At 39.7% G+C, this 16,677-nt stretch overlaps 1 protein-coding gene across 10 annotated transcripts in view; it reads left to right on the top strand.

Annotated features, from left to right (window-relative positions):
- The window catches only part of ZNF280D (zinc finger protein 280D), a 197,011-nt gene that overhangs the window by 92,618 nt on the left and 87,716 nt on the right, over positions 1–16,677 (top strand). Inside the window, exons 1-2 of one of the 10 annotated variants that reach the window (XM_063596674.1) lie at positions 1,742–1,877; positions 10,359–10,502. The exons of 2 other annotated variants lie outside the window; for them this stretch is intronic. In XM_063596674.1, the coding sequence (XP_063452744.1) occupies positions 10,435–10,502 (68 nt within the window). In that variant the 5' untranslated portion in view covers positions 1,742–1,877; positions 10,359–10,434. Of the gene's footprint in view, positions 1–1,364; positions 1,878–10,358; positions 10,503–16,677 lie in introns of those variants that run through there. 7 more of the 10 variants (XM_034938816.3, XM_055099059.2, XM_034938820.3 and 4 more) reach the window with 7 other exon arrangements.

The raw sequence follows: 16,677 nt of genomic DNA, 5'->3' as shown, positions 1-16,677 counted from the left end.
TTTCTGTCTATAAAGCCAACCACATCTGCTCCATTCATGGGAACACCTATTCTGTTTTACTGAATGAAGTGGTGCCTGAATCTAGAATTGCAATAAAGCCAACCGAGATCTTTAAATTTGTTGTAATTTCGCCTGACACTGTAGCATGCTTTGCTAACCTTTAGGGACATTTGAAAAACGATGTCTTAAGAATGTTCCAAGATTTTGGAATTTTTAAACTTTCCATGTTTGCTGTTTTGACTATTTTCTGTCTTTTCCTGTAAAGTTTATTTTCAGGGCCAGCAGAAAAGGGAAAGCTGGGTAGATGATCCCAGGCCCATTTGGGAGAAGGATAGGTCATGGTTACCTCCAAGTACACCAGATCACTCCAAGTAGGAGTGATCCAGGTGGTCTTTGGGGAAGATTAATTTGGGGGCAGTAATCAATATGGAGACTACAGTAATGATAAACACTTGAGAAAAACTGGGGAAAGCCAGATGAGAGAGAAGAAACTGAATTCAAATAGGAAGACGAATTAGCAAGATTCAGTGATTGAACAGGGTGTCTGTTATGGATCCTAACAGGCAAGATTTCAAGTCTTGGTCACTCACAAGCTGCACTAGTAATGCCATTGCTCTTGAGAAGACAATCAGTTTAGGAAACTTTCCTTACAGATCAGAATACAACCTTTAGCAAGTATTTACGCAAGCAGTATCTTGGCAAGTGTTCTTCTTGTAAATTGCTTATACTTCTCGTTGTCAAACTTTAAAAAATGCTATTACAGGTTAATATGCAGATGGCAGAGTTAGGAATTAGAGTGTGCAAGTTAATCATTCTAATTGGGTCACTCTTGTCATAGCCAACTAAAAGAATGGAGAAGCCAGTGCTGGGGGAAGCCCTCAGGGCACATAACATTGCTCTAAGAATGGAATTCTCAGCAAGCCTGGCTGCTGAAACCGCCTGCTGTAACCTGAAACAGGTTTTATCTTCAGGTTTTAGCTTCTCAAAGAACCTGCTGCAGCTGTAGGGGAAGCTTTACGAAGCCCCTTCCCTCACCAATCAGAACTAACCAGCTACCCAAAACTTTACTAAATGTCAAAGAACTTTCTAGAAAAACAATAGATAACTTTTTAAACAAAAATAAAACCCCCTAACTCCTCTTTGTTCTTCTGACATACTGAAGACCACCCTGTATGTGTAAATAACCTGAACTTGCAATTCCTGTGTCCCAAATAAAACGCTAAATGTACAGATTCGTCTCTTCGTATTTGACTTCGACAGGGGACGCAAGCAAAACCACACATTTAAAACAGACTTGGTAAAATCAGCTCGTTATTTAAAGAAACGGACGATTCCTTTTTCTCTTCTGGTTTAGTCTTCGACCCGCAGGCCCCTTGCTTCTTTCGAACGGCGGCTGTATCCCATGACCTTTTCACTTTCCAAGCCAACGGACTGGGGGTCGTTACACACGCGGAGGGCCCGGAACGCACGGCTCCTCGCCTGCAAATTCCGAGCAGTCCGGATTTTGGGGCTGCCTCCCGGCCACACCAGCCAGCAGCTCGCACCCACGTGGGGGCAGGGCCCTGGCCCTCGCCCCCGACCGGCGCATGGCGGGGCGCGTGGGTCTTCGAGGGCCCGCGACGCGGCGCACATGCCGGTGCCCGCCTCCCGCGTCGGCGAGAAGACAGGGAGCTCGGACACGGGGAGGCTGACCCGGAGCCTACCCATGAGGCAGCGCGCCGGCTGCACGAGAGCCCCCCCTTTCCACGGCTCGGCTGCCAGCTCCGCAATGGGAGCCGCCGCCGTCGCCGCAGTGTAGTTTTTCGTGCTCCTCCTTTTCCTCCTCCTCTTTCTCCTCCTCCTCAGGGCTCCAGTCAGGCCGATCCGCTCCGCTCACGGTAAGCGCCCCCCGCCCCCGCCCGCCCTGCGCTGCAGCAGGCAGAGGCCCTCCCGCGCGGCCTGCGCCGCCTCACTCCGGGGGCGCTGGACTGGGGGTCTTGAGGCCGGCGTGGGTCGTCGGGAGCGCCCAGAGCGCGGGGGAGGAGACCGGCTGCGCGGCGGCGGCCGGACCGCCATCTTGCGTCGGCCCAGGCGGGGGAGGAGGGATCCCGGCGCGACGCGGCAGCCGCCTCGGCTGCTGCAGGCCTGGGCCGCGCAGGCCGCCGCCTTCTGCTCCTCCGCCACCTCCTCTCCCAGGCGTGTGCGCCTGTTTGTCCCCAGCCTGGTTTTGGCTTTTCTCTCTGGAGGCAACTCCCTTTGGTACATTTTGTGCCGATGTTTGGCCAAGACCCATGCTCCTCACACCACAGCCCACCCCCGTGTCTCTTCAGTCGTAGGAAAGGAGACCAAAGGGGATTCGGGATTTGCAGGCACAGGGCCCCTCATTTTGCCCAGATGACCGGTCGTTCCACGTTTGCACCCTCATTTTTGTCAAAGAGACCTCCCCTCCTCTGCCATAGAATTCCCGTTATTGTCTACAGAAGAAGGGCCCTGAGGAGAAACGTGGAGTTGGAGACAAAATTTTCTGAGCTTTGCAAGGTTCACTTACTGAGACGGAAAGAATGATCTCACTCTGAGGTTTTAGCCTGCTCCAGCGATGGAAGGAATTCCTCCCAACTTATCTCAAGTTTTAACGCTTTTAAGGAGAAATCTGCTGGAGAGGAAAAACGTCAAGGTGAACCCGCTTCTGCAAGCACGGGAGACCTTTGGCCAAAGGCCTTTGTTTGCGAAGATTTGTTTAAAAAAAAAAAAATCTGTCATCTTAAATATTTGGCTTTATTTTCAGGTTTGGACAGAATTTGTCTTTTTTAGTGCCATGAAACATAAAATGGAACGCTAGAAGGACAGCTTTAAAGCACAAAAGCTGCCTCTTAGCATCTGTAAGGTGTCCTGCTTTGGGGGACTGCTGTGCCAACTCCAGCTGTCTCCACGCAGAAACTTAACCAGGGAAGGCACTGGTTTGCTTATACCATTGTTAGGGCTGTGTGCCTCTGATGTTTTAACATCACTACAAATACTGTTGTAATTGTGTCTTGCTTTTGTGCCTTTCATTGATAACCCCTGATTTGTATCTCTTAGCCCCTTTTCAAGTGGTCTGGGTTGCTGGAATCATTTTGCAGGCGAGGAAACAGAGCCTCAGGGAGAGGACTTTAATGAGGTCACTGACTAGGAAGAGCCAAGGCCAATTATATTAATAGAACCTTAGGTCTTCTGACTCCTTCTCCGGTGCTCAACTCTAGTATATACCATTTTTGTGGGAATGAGGTAGATGAGAATAGGCAAGGAGGCTCACTTAAAGATTTTAAGAAATATTACTCATTTGCCCTTTCGTTGATATTTTTATACTTTACTTTTGAAATGCGGGTGTTATGTTGCCCAGGCTGGTCTCAGACTCCTGGGCTCAAGCTGACCTCTCACCTCAGCCTCCGTAGCTGGGATTACAGGTGTGCACCATCTAGCCTGGCTTTTATATTTTTATTTTCGAGTTAATTTCTTAACTTTGCAACTTGCTGTTTTTTCGAAAATATTGGAAAGTTAAATAGCCCATTTGAACACCTAGTTTTAACGCTACCTTTTTGCCATATTTGCATTTTTCCACTTATCTCACATTCTGTTTTCTGAACGTTTCAAAGTGCATAACGGATATGACAGTTCAGCCCTAAATGCTGTATGTGTGTCAGTATGTATTTTGTAAGAGATCAAGGCCATTTTTCTGTGTAACAATACCGCAATCACACTTAAGAAAGTGAAGAATATTCCTTAAAATCTAACATGTGGTGTAGTATATATTCACATTTCCCCCAATTTCTTCAAAATTCCTTTTCAGTCTTTTTTTTTTTTTTTTGAGATAGGTACTTGCTCTGTGTCCCAGGATGGAGCGCTGTGGAGCAGTCTTGGCTCGCTGCATCCTTGACCTCCTTCCTGGGCTCAAGCCATCCTCCCACCTCAGCCTCCTGAGTAGCTGGGAACCCAGGAGCACGCCACCACACTCAGCTAATTTTTGTATTTTTTGTAGAGATGGGGTTTTGCCGTGTTACCTAGGCTGGTGTCAAACTCCTGGATTCAAGTGATCCACCTGCCTCGGCCTCCCAAAGTGCTGGGATTACAGATGTGAGCCACAGCACTGGGCGACATTGACCTTTTGAAGAGACCTGGTCTGTAGTCTTTCAGAATAACCCATATTCCATGTTTTAGTGATAGTCCCTCCTCTTAGTGTTTAAATTTGTTCCCCCTATCCTCTCTGTTTTCTCTAAACTTGGAATTGGGTCTAAAGGCTTGAATATATTTATGTTTAATATTTTTTTGACAGGAATACTTCATAAGCCATGCAGTATGCTTCATTGCATACAACATCCAAAGGCACATAAAGTAGGCTTGTCTTATTAATAATCCAAAATTTGATCTCTTAGATAAGGTGGTGACAAGCTATCTTTCCATTGTAAGCATTTCCTTCTGCAATTAGCAAGTCATTTGTGGTGTGATATTTTGGCATTAGTAGTTGGTAGGAATTTACCTGCAGTAATCTGATAAACACAGTTGGGAGCAGTCGTTTAGGTATGGCTTTGGAAGTTAGGAAGAAGAAGAAGTGGAGACAATTCTGGAGGAATTACTAACCCATCTACTTTAGGGAACTTGGAATGCTTCTATGTGTTGGCATCAGAGCCTAGGGAGACTAGGAGAGAGGAGGCAGAAAGTAGATGTCAGAAAGCTTTGCCTTCTTTGAAAGTTTGCTTAGGACCATTTTAGCCGTAGTAAGCTATGGTAAATAAAAAAGTTCTGAAGTAGTTTGATGTTGGAGGATTACAAGTGCTTCAACTGGAACATCTGTCCAGTTAGGCTACTAATCCAGTCCTTTTTCATTCCAGTGTTCTATTAATCAGCATTGGCTCACTGAAATAGCAGTTTTCACAAATGAAAAGTCAACTGTAGTTTTAGGTGACAGGAAATTGGATATTTCTATTGACAACATATTTTGTTATTCCAAAAGCAAGTTTTGGAAGATGAGGAATACTTACGACATATTCACTAATTAAATATATAAATCCTGAATAGTTTTTTTCTTGCTTTAGAAAGGAATTAGAAACTTTGAATTTTCAGATTGCTTTAAATAGTGATTTAAATAATGACTTGATTTAATCAGTGCCTTATATCAAAAATTGTATGTTTAGAATTTTGATTTATTTCTCCAGAGCAATTTTAAGGATTCTCTTAACCCTCAGTATACGAGGAAAAGTGTACAATTATCACTATCATCTGGGTCAAAAGGGACTGGTTTTTTTTGCATTTTACGTTATTATGTATAATTTATAGGAGTAAAAATAAAGCGTAATGTAAAACAACTTATTGGAGCTTTTAATAAGAATTTAAATACAGCAGATATCTTTGTATGTACTTAGAAAAATAAAAAATAAAAAATCTATTTCATGCATTTAATTACATAACACTCCTACAACAAATATACATCACATTTGAACGCTTTGCATAAACATTCTCATTATAACACACATTTTTTTCTTTTTGAGTTTCTGTATCTGTACAAAGAACATCTTTCTTTCGTCCCATTTTCAGATCTGTGCAGAAATCATTGTGGTTAGAGGGTAAGACAACATTCCCTTCCTATTTTCTGCAAGTTATTTTCCTAGTTGCATGAGGAATTTCTTCTTGGTAACTTACAGTTTTGTAACTGAAGCTTTTCCCATACAATGAAAGTATACTCTGAACTAATATCAGTCATAAGCCATCTTCAAATCATTCTCTTCCAAGTATTGTTTCTGACCCACTTTTTGAATGTGTCACTTCTGTAGTCTTTTTGTAATACAGATCACTTCAGATTAATTTATGCAAGGATTTTAAAATTCATTGATGGTTGAGAATGCACTGAGCTGAGAAGAGTAGGTATAGTTTTCCTTAGAACAATAAGAATCATGAATTATATTCGAAATCCAGATTTTGTGCAGTTGACTTCTTTTGCTTTTCCATTTGTGAAAATTCACAGAAGTTCAATGCTGTTCTTCCTAACAGTGCCAACTAAGGAGAGTTTGATGCTGTATGATATTCAGCCAAGTCTAAATTTGTAAAAAATTTGTCACAAGTTATATGTCTGACAGAATTTTGAAATTTTTCTGTCATTTCGTATATATCAATCTTGATTCTACTTTCATGCCTTTTCCAAATCTCTGTGTAGATCTGCATTGTCCAAGCTTATCATATTTCATTGTCACCTGTTGCTCAGATTTTCATTTCATGTTTTTCACCTTTTGAAGGTATTTCTACCTGAAATGGGCAACATCATCTGAATGGAATTAACTATAGATGCTCCTTGAATTACGATAGGTTACATCCTTGATAAACCCATCATTAGTTGCAAGTATCATGAGTTGAAAATGCATTTAATACACCTAACATACTGAACATCGTAGCTTGGCTTAGCCTACCTCAAATATGCACAGAACATTTATATTAGTCTACAGTTGGGCAACATCATCTAACTCAGAGCTTATTTTTTAATAATAAAATGTTGAATATCTCATGTAATTTATTGAGTACTGTACTGAAAGTGAAAAACAGAATGGTTGTATGAGTACTGGAAGTAATGAATGCACTTTCACGCCATTATAAAGTTGAAAAATTGTTGTAAGTTGAACCATCTTAAGTTGGAGACTGTCTGTACTTAGCAACTTTCATACATGACCCTGGAACTATTTGTCTTATAAATACTGATTCTAAATTTCAAATGCTTCCCTGTTAGGTTCTTGCTTGTCATTCCTTCTGGGTTGTCTTTTTGCATGTACATCATCAAAATGCAATACTGGAAGAATTTTTGAAACCTTTGATGGTTCATAATTTTGTTGAAGACAGGACGGCCATCTTCTTTGCTCCACAATTGCAAGATATTTTCAATTTCAGATTTATAAACAACTAACTAGAATGATCAATCCAATGAATTTTTAAAAATGTCTATATTTTCTATTTCCTTCCAGTCACCTTTGCATACCCCTGCATTCAATACTTGGGCACTTAAGCGTTGTATCAAGGCCGGGTGTGGTGGCTTATGCCTGTAATCCCAGCACTTTGGGAGGCCAAGGCAGGATTGCTTGAGCCTAGGAGTTTGAGACTAGCCTGGGCAACATAAGAAGACCTTGTCTCTACAAAAAATAAAAAATTAGCCGGGTGTAGTGGCATGTGCCTGTGGTCCCAGATACTTGGGAGGCTGAGGTGGGAGGATCGCTTCAGGTCTGGGTTGCAGTGAGCTGCAATTGTGTCACTGCACTCCAGCCTGGGTGACAGAGTGAGACCCTGTCTCTTAAAAAAAAAAAAATGTATTAAGTAAAATTTTAGCACACACTTGTAAGGGATGAAAGACTGTCACATTTTCTTTGAGCAGAACAGCATGGTCCATATTCTTAATGTAAAAATATTGTGTGATGAAGTTCTTCCCACTGGATGAGAATGCCGTATTTCCTTTTTGTTTTTAGAAATACGTTGTTCTCTCATTGATTAAGTTTGAGGGAATTTATCTAACGTAACTCATCCAAGGACTCAGTCTGAGATTTCCCTTATAAAGTCATTTTCACTACCATCATTAAGAGTCTAAAGTGCTGCTGTCTATCTTTGTGTTAATCTTCTGGTTTGTCTAATAGTTGTGAAATGCCTTCCTTTGTTAATTTTCTTCTTTTCCATTTTGGGCAGAAAATAAAGTCTGAGTTCTTAATTGTATTCAGTGAAAACTAGAAACAGATGAAGGGGATCAGAATCTGCCACTTAAGCATGAGGATTATTTTGAGTTGAAGGCAATTGAGAGTCAGTAGATGCTGGAAGAGTTCTGTGCCCTCCCCTTATTTGCCTAGTAGTAGCAGGGCATTCATTTCTATCTTTTTTCTTTTTTTTCTTTTTGAGACCGTGTCTTACTCTTGTTGTCCAGGCTGGAATGCAATGGCGTGATCTCAGCTCACTGCAACCTCCACTTCCCGGGTTCAAGTGATTCTCCTGCCTCAGCCTCGCGAGTAGCTGGAACTACAGGCGTGCGCCACCATGCCTGGCTAATTTTGTATTTTTAGTAGAGACGGGGTTTTGCCATGTTGGCCAGGCTGGTCTCGAACTCCTGACCTCAGGTGACCCACCCACCTTGGCGTCCCAAAGTGCTGGGATTACAGGCATGAGCCACCACGCCCAGCCAGTTTCCTTCTTATAACAGGGAGGGAAGAGCAACTCTTTTCCCTTGAGATTGAGAGTCAAGGCAGAGATGAGTTTGTATAAACAAATTTTACTAAAATAACCGTTATTTTCCATTAGTTCTCCCATTTTTTCTAGTGACTTTCCCATGGTTTATTGTCCCTGAAATTCCAAGTTCCCTTTTTTGGGGGGGTTAAAATAGTATAAAAGCCTCTACGTCTAACCACTTGTTTGAGTTTCACTTCTTTTCTGTGAACTCCTGTGCATGTAAATATTAATAAAAATTGTATGCTTCTTCTCTTGTGAATCTGTCTTTTCATAGTTTAATTCACAGGCCATGAGATACTGAACCAAAGGTGATAGAGGAATTGTTTTCCCTCCCTGACATAGACTACAAAAATGTCTTCAGTTTTCCATATGTCTTTGAAAATTGATGCAATATTTTTGCAAAACTATAAGAAAACTGGAAAATAAATGAGAACAATTAAGGCTAATGCATTAGTCATGATTTATTTCACTGTTGTATTATTCTTTTAGGCAGTTCTATTTTTTTTTAGCATAGTTGGGATTAATTGATGAACAATGGTGAAATAATACCTAGAATGATGGAGTTAGCAAAATATTTCAAGATGTAGGAAAAATAAAGCCACTAACATCCCATAATGTATTTTAGATTGATAAAAGGATTCTGTTATAGACCCACATAATAATTATAAGATATAATGAGTTTTAATCTATTTTAAAGTAGTAAGTAAATTTTCCCTTCTTTGTTTAAAGATCTCTAGGAAACAATGTGAATAATAAAATGTCAGTCTTTCTAAAAAGAACTGCTCAAGAAAGAAAGTAAAAATCTAGTTTCCTTTGGACTCTGATAGTATACTGGACTTTAATGGTTAATTTGGACAGTTAGAGTTCCACCCCTCTCCAATACACACATTAAACCTACCTGCCTCTTCTACTTCCATAATAGGTTTTTTTTTTTTAGCCTGTTGTACTTTAATACATCTCTAATGAATACAGGCAGTACCTAGAAAGTTGTTCCTTGAGGTTTCTGTTCTAAAGTTTTTTTGTTGTTACCAGTTTTTTTTTCTTAAACCTTTCTTCCAAGCTTTACCTTCAGAGACCCTTCATAATAAAAAATTATTAATTGGAACCCTGGCACATCAGGCGTTGTATTTAGGCTTTTTGCTTAAATGGATTACACCAAAAAATATTTCAGTCATTTTCATTGCAAACATTCCTGTTTTTCTGGTTTTATATAACAGGATGAAGACAAAGTAATTTTTGGGATGATGTATGCCTTGCTTCTTTGTGTTTATAAACACAATGCCTTACACATAATTAATGTTCGATAAATACTTAGTTTTCTTTTTTAATCACCTGAATATTCCCCAACAGTTTAAAATTATTGCTTTACTTTTTGGATTGGTATGTAACTTACAAATTTTTGACCAGCTAGCATAGTAATTTAGCTTTCTTTTTTAAAAAGGGCTTTGACTTGTGTTTATCTAGTACAGTAGTTCTCTAAATGTGGTCTTGGGCTTGAGACTCTTTGAAGGATTCTACTAGGTCCTCCCTTTACCACATACTTTTCCTGTGAAGCTGTATTTTCTTCAACAGAAGAGTGTAGTGCAACAGGTTGAATGCAGAAGGTCGTAAGAGAATCCAGCTGTCTTTATTAAGACATATTAATGAGGTATGCAAAAATGTAGCAAAAATGTAAAACAATACCACTCTTTAAATTTTTTGTTTTGAGAAATACGCTTTTTTTTGTAAAAATATATTAATATGTGCTGCTTTCATTATTATCATCTTTAAGTAAATGAATACATATTGAAAAAAATTTCTCAGGTTTGGGGTTTCTGGACTCCCAGGCAAAGATTCCATCCTTAAAGTTTAGTCAACCACACATCTTTTTTTGATCAGGTTTGGGATTTTTTTTTTTAACATTATTAACTGACTGCCTTTGAGCTGATATGCATTTTGACTAGGGCTAGTAACCAAAGCAAAGATGATCAGTCTATGAACTAATTTGCCCTTTGCTTCTAGGCTTCACTCCTGTGCGTTCCTTATTTTGTGGGTTACCTTTGGCAAATCTAAGAAGCTAAGCCTGGAGGGGCTTGAGAGAGGCCTGGGGGTTTTAGGTATAATCCTAATCTCTGTTGTATCTCTTGCTTTTTTTACTTGCTCTGCTTTTCCTATTCAAGGTTTAAGATTATCTGACTCTCAGCTATACAGGATTGCTGACTGCTGCTAGAAAGGCCTTCATAACCAAAATGCAACATGGAAATAGCTTTCTTACATTCCATGAGAACAAAAATAGATCTGACATCGTTATTGAATAGAAAAAGGTAAATAAGAAAATTGGCACTACTTCGGTGACACTACATTGTAGTGTCTGTTCATTTGAGAAGTTATACACAACAGATGTCTTTCTATTCTTTGATTTCTTTTATTGTAGTGTTTTAGAGATTATAAAGTATGTTCACAGTTACCATATTCCATCATCAGAACAAATACTTCTTTGCAAAAGGCGGTGTTATCATCCTTTACAGATGAGGAAATCAAGTCTTAGAAAAAGTTCATTTTATTCATTGGAATAACACTGGGTGCCAGATATTGTGTATTCATTTTATAAGATACGATGCCTTGGTTTTCCCTCACTTCACCATCAGCCTTTTTATCTCAGAATTACATGTTCTCTTCTATTTGGGCTATACAATGCAGGTGAGCCTTGCAGGCTGGCAGTGACAACAACTGTTAGAAGTGCTGCCTCCTTAGAGCATTTGACCTATTCTGCACCTCACTGCACCTGGAAGCTTTTAGCACTAGGATAACCTAACCGAGCTCTGCTTAGGTTGGAAAGTTATTAAACAATTTGGAATTGGTAAATGACAGAATGAAAGCATTATTTTAGTAAATTGTTAATTTGGGGGCTCTTTATTGAAGAGATGAAAGCAAAAATCTGGATGCTGAGAGACCAAGTACAGACAGTCCCCAGCTTAAGATGGTTCAACTTAAGTTTTTTTGACTTTATGATGGTGTGACAGCAATATACATTTAGTAGAAACTGTACTTCAAGTTTTGAATTTTGATCTTTTTCCGGGCTAGTGATATGTGGTATGATACCATATTGTGATACTAGGCAGCAACAGCAAGTTGCAGCTACCAGTCAGCCACATGATCATGAGGGTAAACAACTGATAACATACAGTATACTGTGTTGTCAGATGATTTTGCCCAACCACAGGCTAATGTAAAGGGTTCTGAGCACATTTAAGGTAAGTTAGACTAAGCTGTGATGTTCGGTAGGTTAGGTGTATTGAATGCATTTTCAGCTTACGATATTTTCAGCTTATGATGGGTTTAATCATTACCCCATCACAAGCTGAAGAGCAACTATATAAAGTGAATCTTATAAAGTAAATCTATTTCACTTTAGGTGTGAGGTTCTGTGGGTGTGGTCAAGTATTGAGTGGATGGAGAGGCAAGGGTGGTGTGGGAAATATTTTGAAGGAAGTCTATAGGATTGGGGAATTGACTAGATATAATTAAAAGAGGGAGACATTGAAAAAAACCTCCAGGGATTCAAGATCAGAAGGATGGCAGTTTAGTAGAAAAAGGGAAATGCAAAAGTAAAACTAACTTTTATAATTTAAGGTAAGATTCATATAATTTCACCATTTAAAAATATACGGTTCACTGGCATTTAGTACATTCATAGTGTTGTACAACTGTCAACACTAATTCCATAATATTTTCAGCTCCTCAAAAGGAAACCTGTTACCCATTATTCTGAATATTAGATATAAATAGAATCAAACTGTGTGACTGACTTCTTTCACTTTCAAAGTTTCATGTTGTAGCATGTATCAGTAGTTCATTTTAAAAAATTGCTAAATAATGCTACATTGTATTGATACACCACATTTTTTTTCAGTTTGATTATTTATTTATTTATTTATTTATTATTGTACTTTAAGTTTTAGGGTACATGTGCACATTGTGCAGGTTAGTTACATACGTATATATGTGCCATGCTGGTGTGCTGCACCCATTAACTCGTCATTTAGCATTAGGTATATCTCCCAATGCTATCCCTCCCCCCTCCCCCCACCCCACAACAGTCCCCAGAGTGTGATGTTCCCCTTCCTGTGTCCATGTGATCTCATTGTTCAATTCCCACCTATGAGTGAGAATATGCGGTGTTTGGTTTTTTGTTCTTGCGATAGTTTACTGAGAATGATGGTTTCCAATTTCATCCATGTCCCTACAAAGGACACGAACTCATCATTTTTTATGGCTGCATAGTATTCCATGGTGTATATGTGCCACATTTTCTTAATCCAGTCTATCATTGTTGGACATTTGGGTTGGTTCCAAGTCTTTGCTATCGTGAATAATGCCGCAATAAACATACATGTGCATGTGTCTTTATAGCAGCATGATTTATAGTCCTTTGGGTATATACCCAGTAATGGGATGGCTGGGTCAAATGGTATGTCTAGTTCTAGATCCCTGAGGAATCGCCACACTGACTTCCACAATGGTTGAACTAGTTTGCAGCCCCACCAACAGTGTAAAAGTGTTCCTATTTCTCCACATCCTCTCCAGCACCTGTTGTTTCCTGACTTTTTAATGATTGCCATTCTTGATACACCACATTTTATTTATTAGTTGAACATTTGGGTTGTTTCTGCTTTTTTGGCTATTATGAATAATGCTGTAGACATAAGTTTTCAGGGGAAGATATGTTCAGTTTTGGAAATATAGTCATACCTTGTTTTATTCTACTTCACTTGTTGTGGTTTGCAGATATTGCATTTTTACAAGTTGAAGGTTTGTGGCAACTCTTTGTTGAGCAGGTCTATCTCAGCCATTTTTCCAACAGCGTGAGCACTTCTTGTCTCTTGTCACATTTTTGTAATTTTTGCAATATTTCAGACTTTAAATTATTATATTTGTTATGGTGATTTCTGATCAGTGATCTTTAATGTTACTATTGTAATTGTTTTGGGGCACTGCAAACTGCACTCATGTGAAATGGTAAACTTATATAATAATGTGTGTGTTTTGACTGCTCCACCAGCCAGCTCTTCGCTAGTTTCCTCTCCATGGGCTTCCTTATTCCCTGAGACATAGCAATATTGAAATTAGGCCAATTAATAACTTTATAATGGCCTGTAAGTGTTCAAGTGTAAGGAAGATTTGCACATCTCTCACTTTAAATAAAAAGAACTAGAAATTATTAAGCTTAGTGAGGAAGGCGTGTTGAAAGCAGAGGTAGGCCAAATACTAGGCCTCTTGTCCCAAACAGTCAAGTTGTGATTGCGAAGGAAACATTCTTGAAGAAAGTTGAAAGTGCTACTCCACTGAACACATGAATGATAAGAAAGTGGAACGGCATTATCGCTAAGATGGAGGAAGTTGTAATGGTCTGGCTAGAAGATCAAACCCTCCACAACATTCCCTTAAGCCAAAGGCTCGAGGTCAAGACCCTACTCTCTTCAGATCTATGAAGGCTGTGAGAGTGAAGATGGTGCAGAAGAAAAGCTTGAAGCTAACAGAGATGAGTTCATGAGGTTTAAGGAGAGACACTGTCTCCATAACATAAAAGTATAAGATGAAGCAGCAGGTACTGATGCAGAAGTTTCAGCAAGTTATCCAGGAGATCTACCTAAGATAATTTATGAGGGCGGCTACACTAAACAATAGATTTTCTATATAGATTAAATAGACTTCTATTTATTGGAAGAAGATACCATCTAGGACTTTCATAGCTAGAAAGGAGAAGTCATGCCTGGCTTTCAAATTTTGAAGGACAGGCTGACTCTCTGGTTAAGGGCTAATGAAGCTGGTGACTTGTAAGTTGAAGCCAGTACTCATTTACCATTGTGAAAATCCTAGGGCCCTTAAGAATTGGCTAAATCTGCCAGATGTGGTGGCTCATGCCTGTAATCGCAACACTTTGGGAGGTGGAGGTGGGTGGATCACTTGATGTCAGGAGCCAGGAGTTCGAGACCAGCCTGGCTAACATGGTGAAACCCCCGTCTCTACTAAAAATATAAAAATTAGCCAGGCGTGGTGGCGCATGCCTGTAATCCCAGTTATTCGGGAGGCTGAGGCACAAGAATCACTTGAACCTGGGTGGCAGAAGTTGCAGTGAGTTTAGATGGTGCCACTGCACTCAAGGCTGGGCAATGGAGCGAGACTCTGTCCCCCCCCCCCCAAAAATGCTAAATCTACTCTGCCTATGCTTTAAAAATGGAACCACAAATCCTGGATGACAGCACATCTGGTTTACTGAACCAGATGTAAACGTGGTTTACAACATGAATTACAGAAAATTTAAGCCTATTATTGAAACCTACTGCTCAGAAAAAAATTTTCCTTTCAAAATATTACTGCTCATTGATAGTGCATCTAGTCACCCAAGAGCTCTGATGGAAGTGTACAAGAAGATTAATGTTGTTTTCATGTTTGCTAACACAACATCCATTCTGCTGCCCATGGGTCAAGGAGTCATTTCAACTTTCAGTTCAAGTCTTAATATTTAAGAAATAACATTTTGTAAGGGTATAACTGCTGTAGATTATGTTTTCTGTGATGGATCTGGGTAAAGTGAATTGAAAACCTTCTGGAAAGGAGTCACCATTCTAGATCCAATTAAGATCATTTGTGATTGATGGAGGAGGTCAAAATATCAACATTAACAGAAGTTTGGAAGAAGTTGGTTCCAGCCCTCATGGATGACTTTGAGAGTTTCAAGGTTTCAGTGGAGGAAGTAACTGCAGATGTGATGGGAGTAGCAAGAGATCCGGATTTAGAAGTGGAGCCTGAAGATGTGACTAAGTGCTGTAATCTCATTATAAAACTTGAATGAATGAGGAGTTGTTTCTTATGGATGAGTAAAGTCGTTTTTTTGAGATGGAACCTATTCCTGGTGAAGATGCTGTCAACATTGTTGAAATGACAGCAAAGGATTTAGAGTATTACACCAGCTTAGTTGATAAAGCACCAGCAAGGATTGAGAGGATTGACTCCAACTTGGAAAGGAGTTCTACTGTGGATCAAATGCTATCAAACAGCATCGTATGCTACCGAGAAACCTTTTGTAAAAGGAAAAGTCGATGGATGTGCCAAGCTTCATTGTCTTATTTTAAGAAATTGCCACAGCCACCCCAGCCTTCAGCCAGCCACTACCCTGATTAGTCAGCAGCCATCAACATGGAGGCAGGACCTTCCTCAAGCAAAAAGATTATGACTCACTGAAGGCTCAAATGAGCTTTATCTTTTTTTTTTTTTTAGCAATAAAGTAGTTTTTATTAAGGTATATATGTTGTTTTTTAGAGACAATGCTATTGTACATTTAGACTACACTATAGTTGTAAACCTAACTTTTATATTCACTGAGAAACCAAACAATGCGTGTGACTTGCTTCATTGCAATATTCACTTTATTGTGGTGGTCTGGAACAGAGCCCTCAATATCTCCGAGGTGTGCATGTACTGAATTTGAGGTGCGTTTAAATATCTAGATAGTAGTTTTCAGTAGTAAAAGAGGAAGGACTGGGACTTAGATGAGTTGTCAGGGTGTCTTTCTCTGTCTGTGTTCTTATAAATAAATACCTGAGTTTTGGCATTTTATAAAGAAAAAAGGTTTATTTGGCTCATGCTTCTGCAAGTAGCATGGTACCAGCATCTGCTTGGCTTCTGGTGAGGGCCTCAGGCTGCATCCACTCATGGCAGAAAACAAAAGGGAGTCTGTGTGGGTAGCGATTTATAAGGTGAAAGAGAGGAAGCGAAAGAGGAGGGAGGTGCCAGGCTTTTTTTTTGGTTTTTTGTTTTTTGTTTTTTTTTTTAAACAACCATTTCTTGTGGGAACTAGTAGACTGAAAACTCACTCATTACCGTGAGGACAGCACCAAGCCATTTGTGAGGGATTTGTCTCTTCCACCCAAACACCTCTCATTACCCTACCTGCAACATTGGGGATCAAATTTCAACCTGAGGTTTGAGAGACAAACATTCAGACTGTAGCAGAGGTGAATATTTTCTGATCTTATAGGCTGCTGTTGAGAATTGATAGCTGAGACTATGGGATTTATTAGATCTGCTGTTAGGGAACAGTTTCTGTGGGACTGAGGTCTAAACTTTGTGGAAAACCTGTTTTTACATTATTTAAGGAGGAAGTGATCTGGAGAATCTCTAAAGAGTTAAAAAGGAGTAGGTGAGTACACAGGACTATTGGTGTATAGAAAATTACTGAACATGATATTTCAAGAAATGGTGTTAAAATAGCTGCAAGATAAAAAAGGAAAATGCAAATGAAGAAAAGGTAATTTGATTTGGCTATTGGGAGGGTTTTTGGGGTCTTGAGGTGGATGCTTGCTTTTAGCAAAGCACTGTGGAGTAGATAATGCTGTAGCTGCCCTGCTGTGCTCAGCTCAGTTTTGACTGACAAAGTGGGTAGCAGTAACTATAGCAAGTGGTTTGCAACCTAGATCAGATTTGCAGGAGATTTTA

Source organism: Pan paniscus, chromosome 16 (assembly GCF_029289425.2).
Source record: "Pan paniscus chromosome 16, NHGRI_mPanPan1-v2.0_pri, whole genome shotgun sequence".
Lineage (NCBI taxonomy): Eukaryota > Metazoa > Chordata > Mammalia > Primates > Hominidae > Pan > Pan paniscus.
The sequence above is the reverse complement of the archived record's forward strand: the minus strand, read 5'-3'. Positions and strand labels throughout refer to the sequence as shown.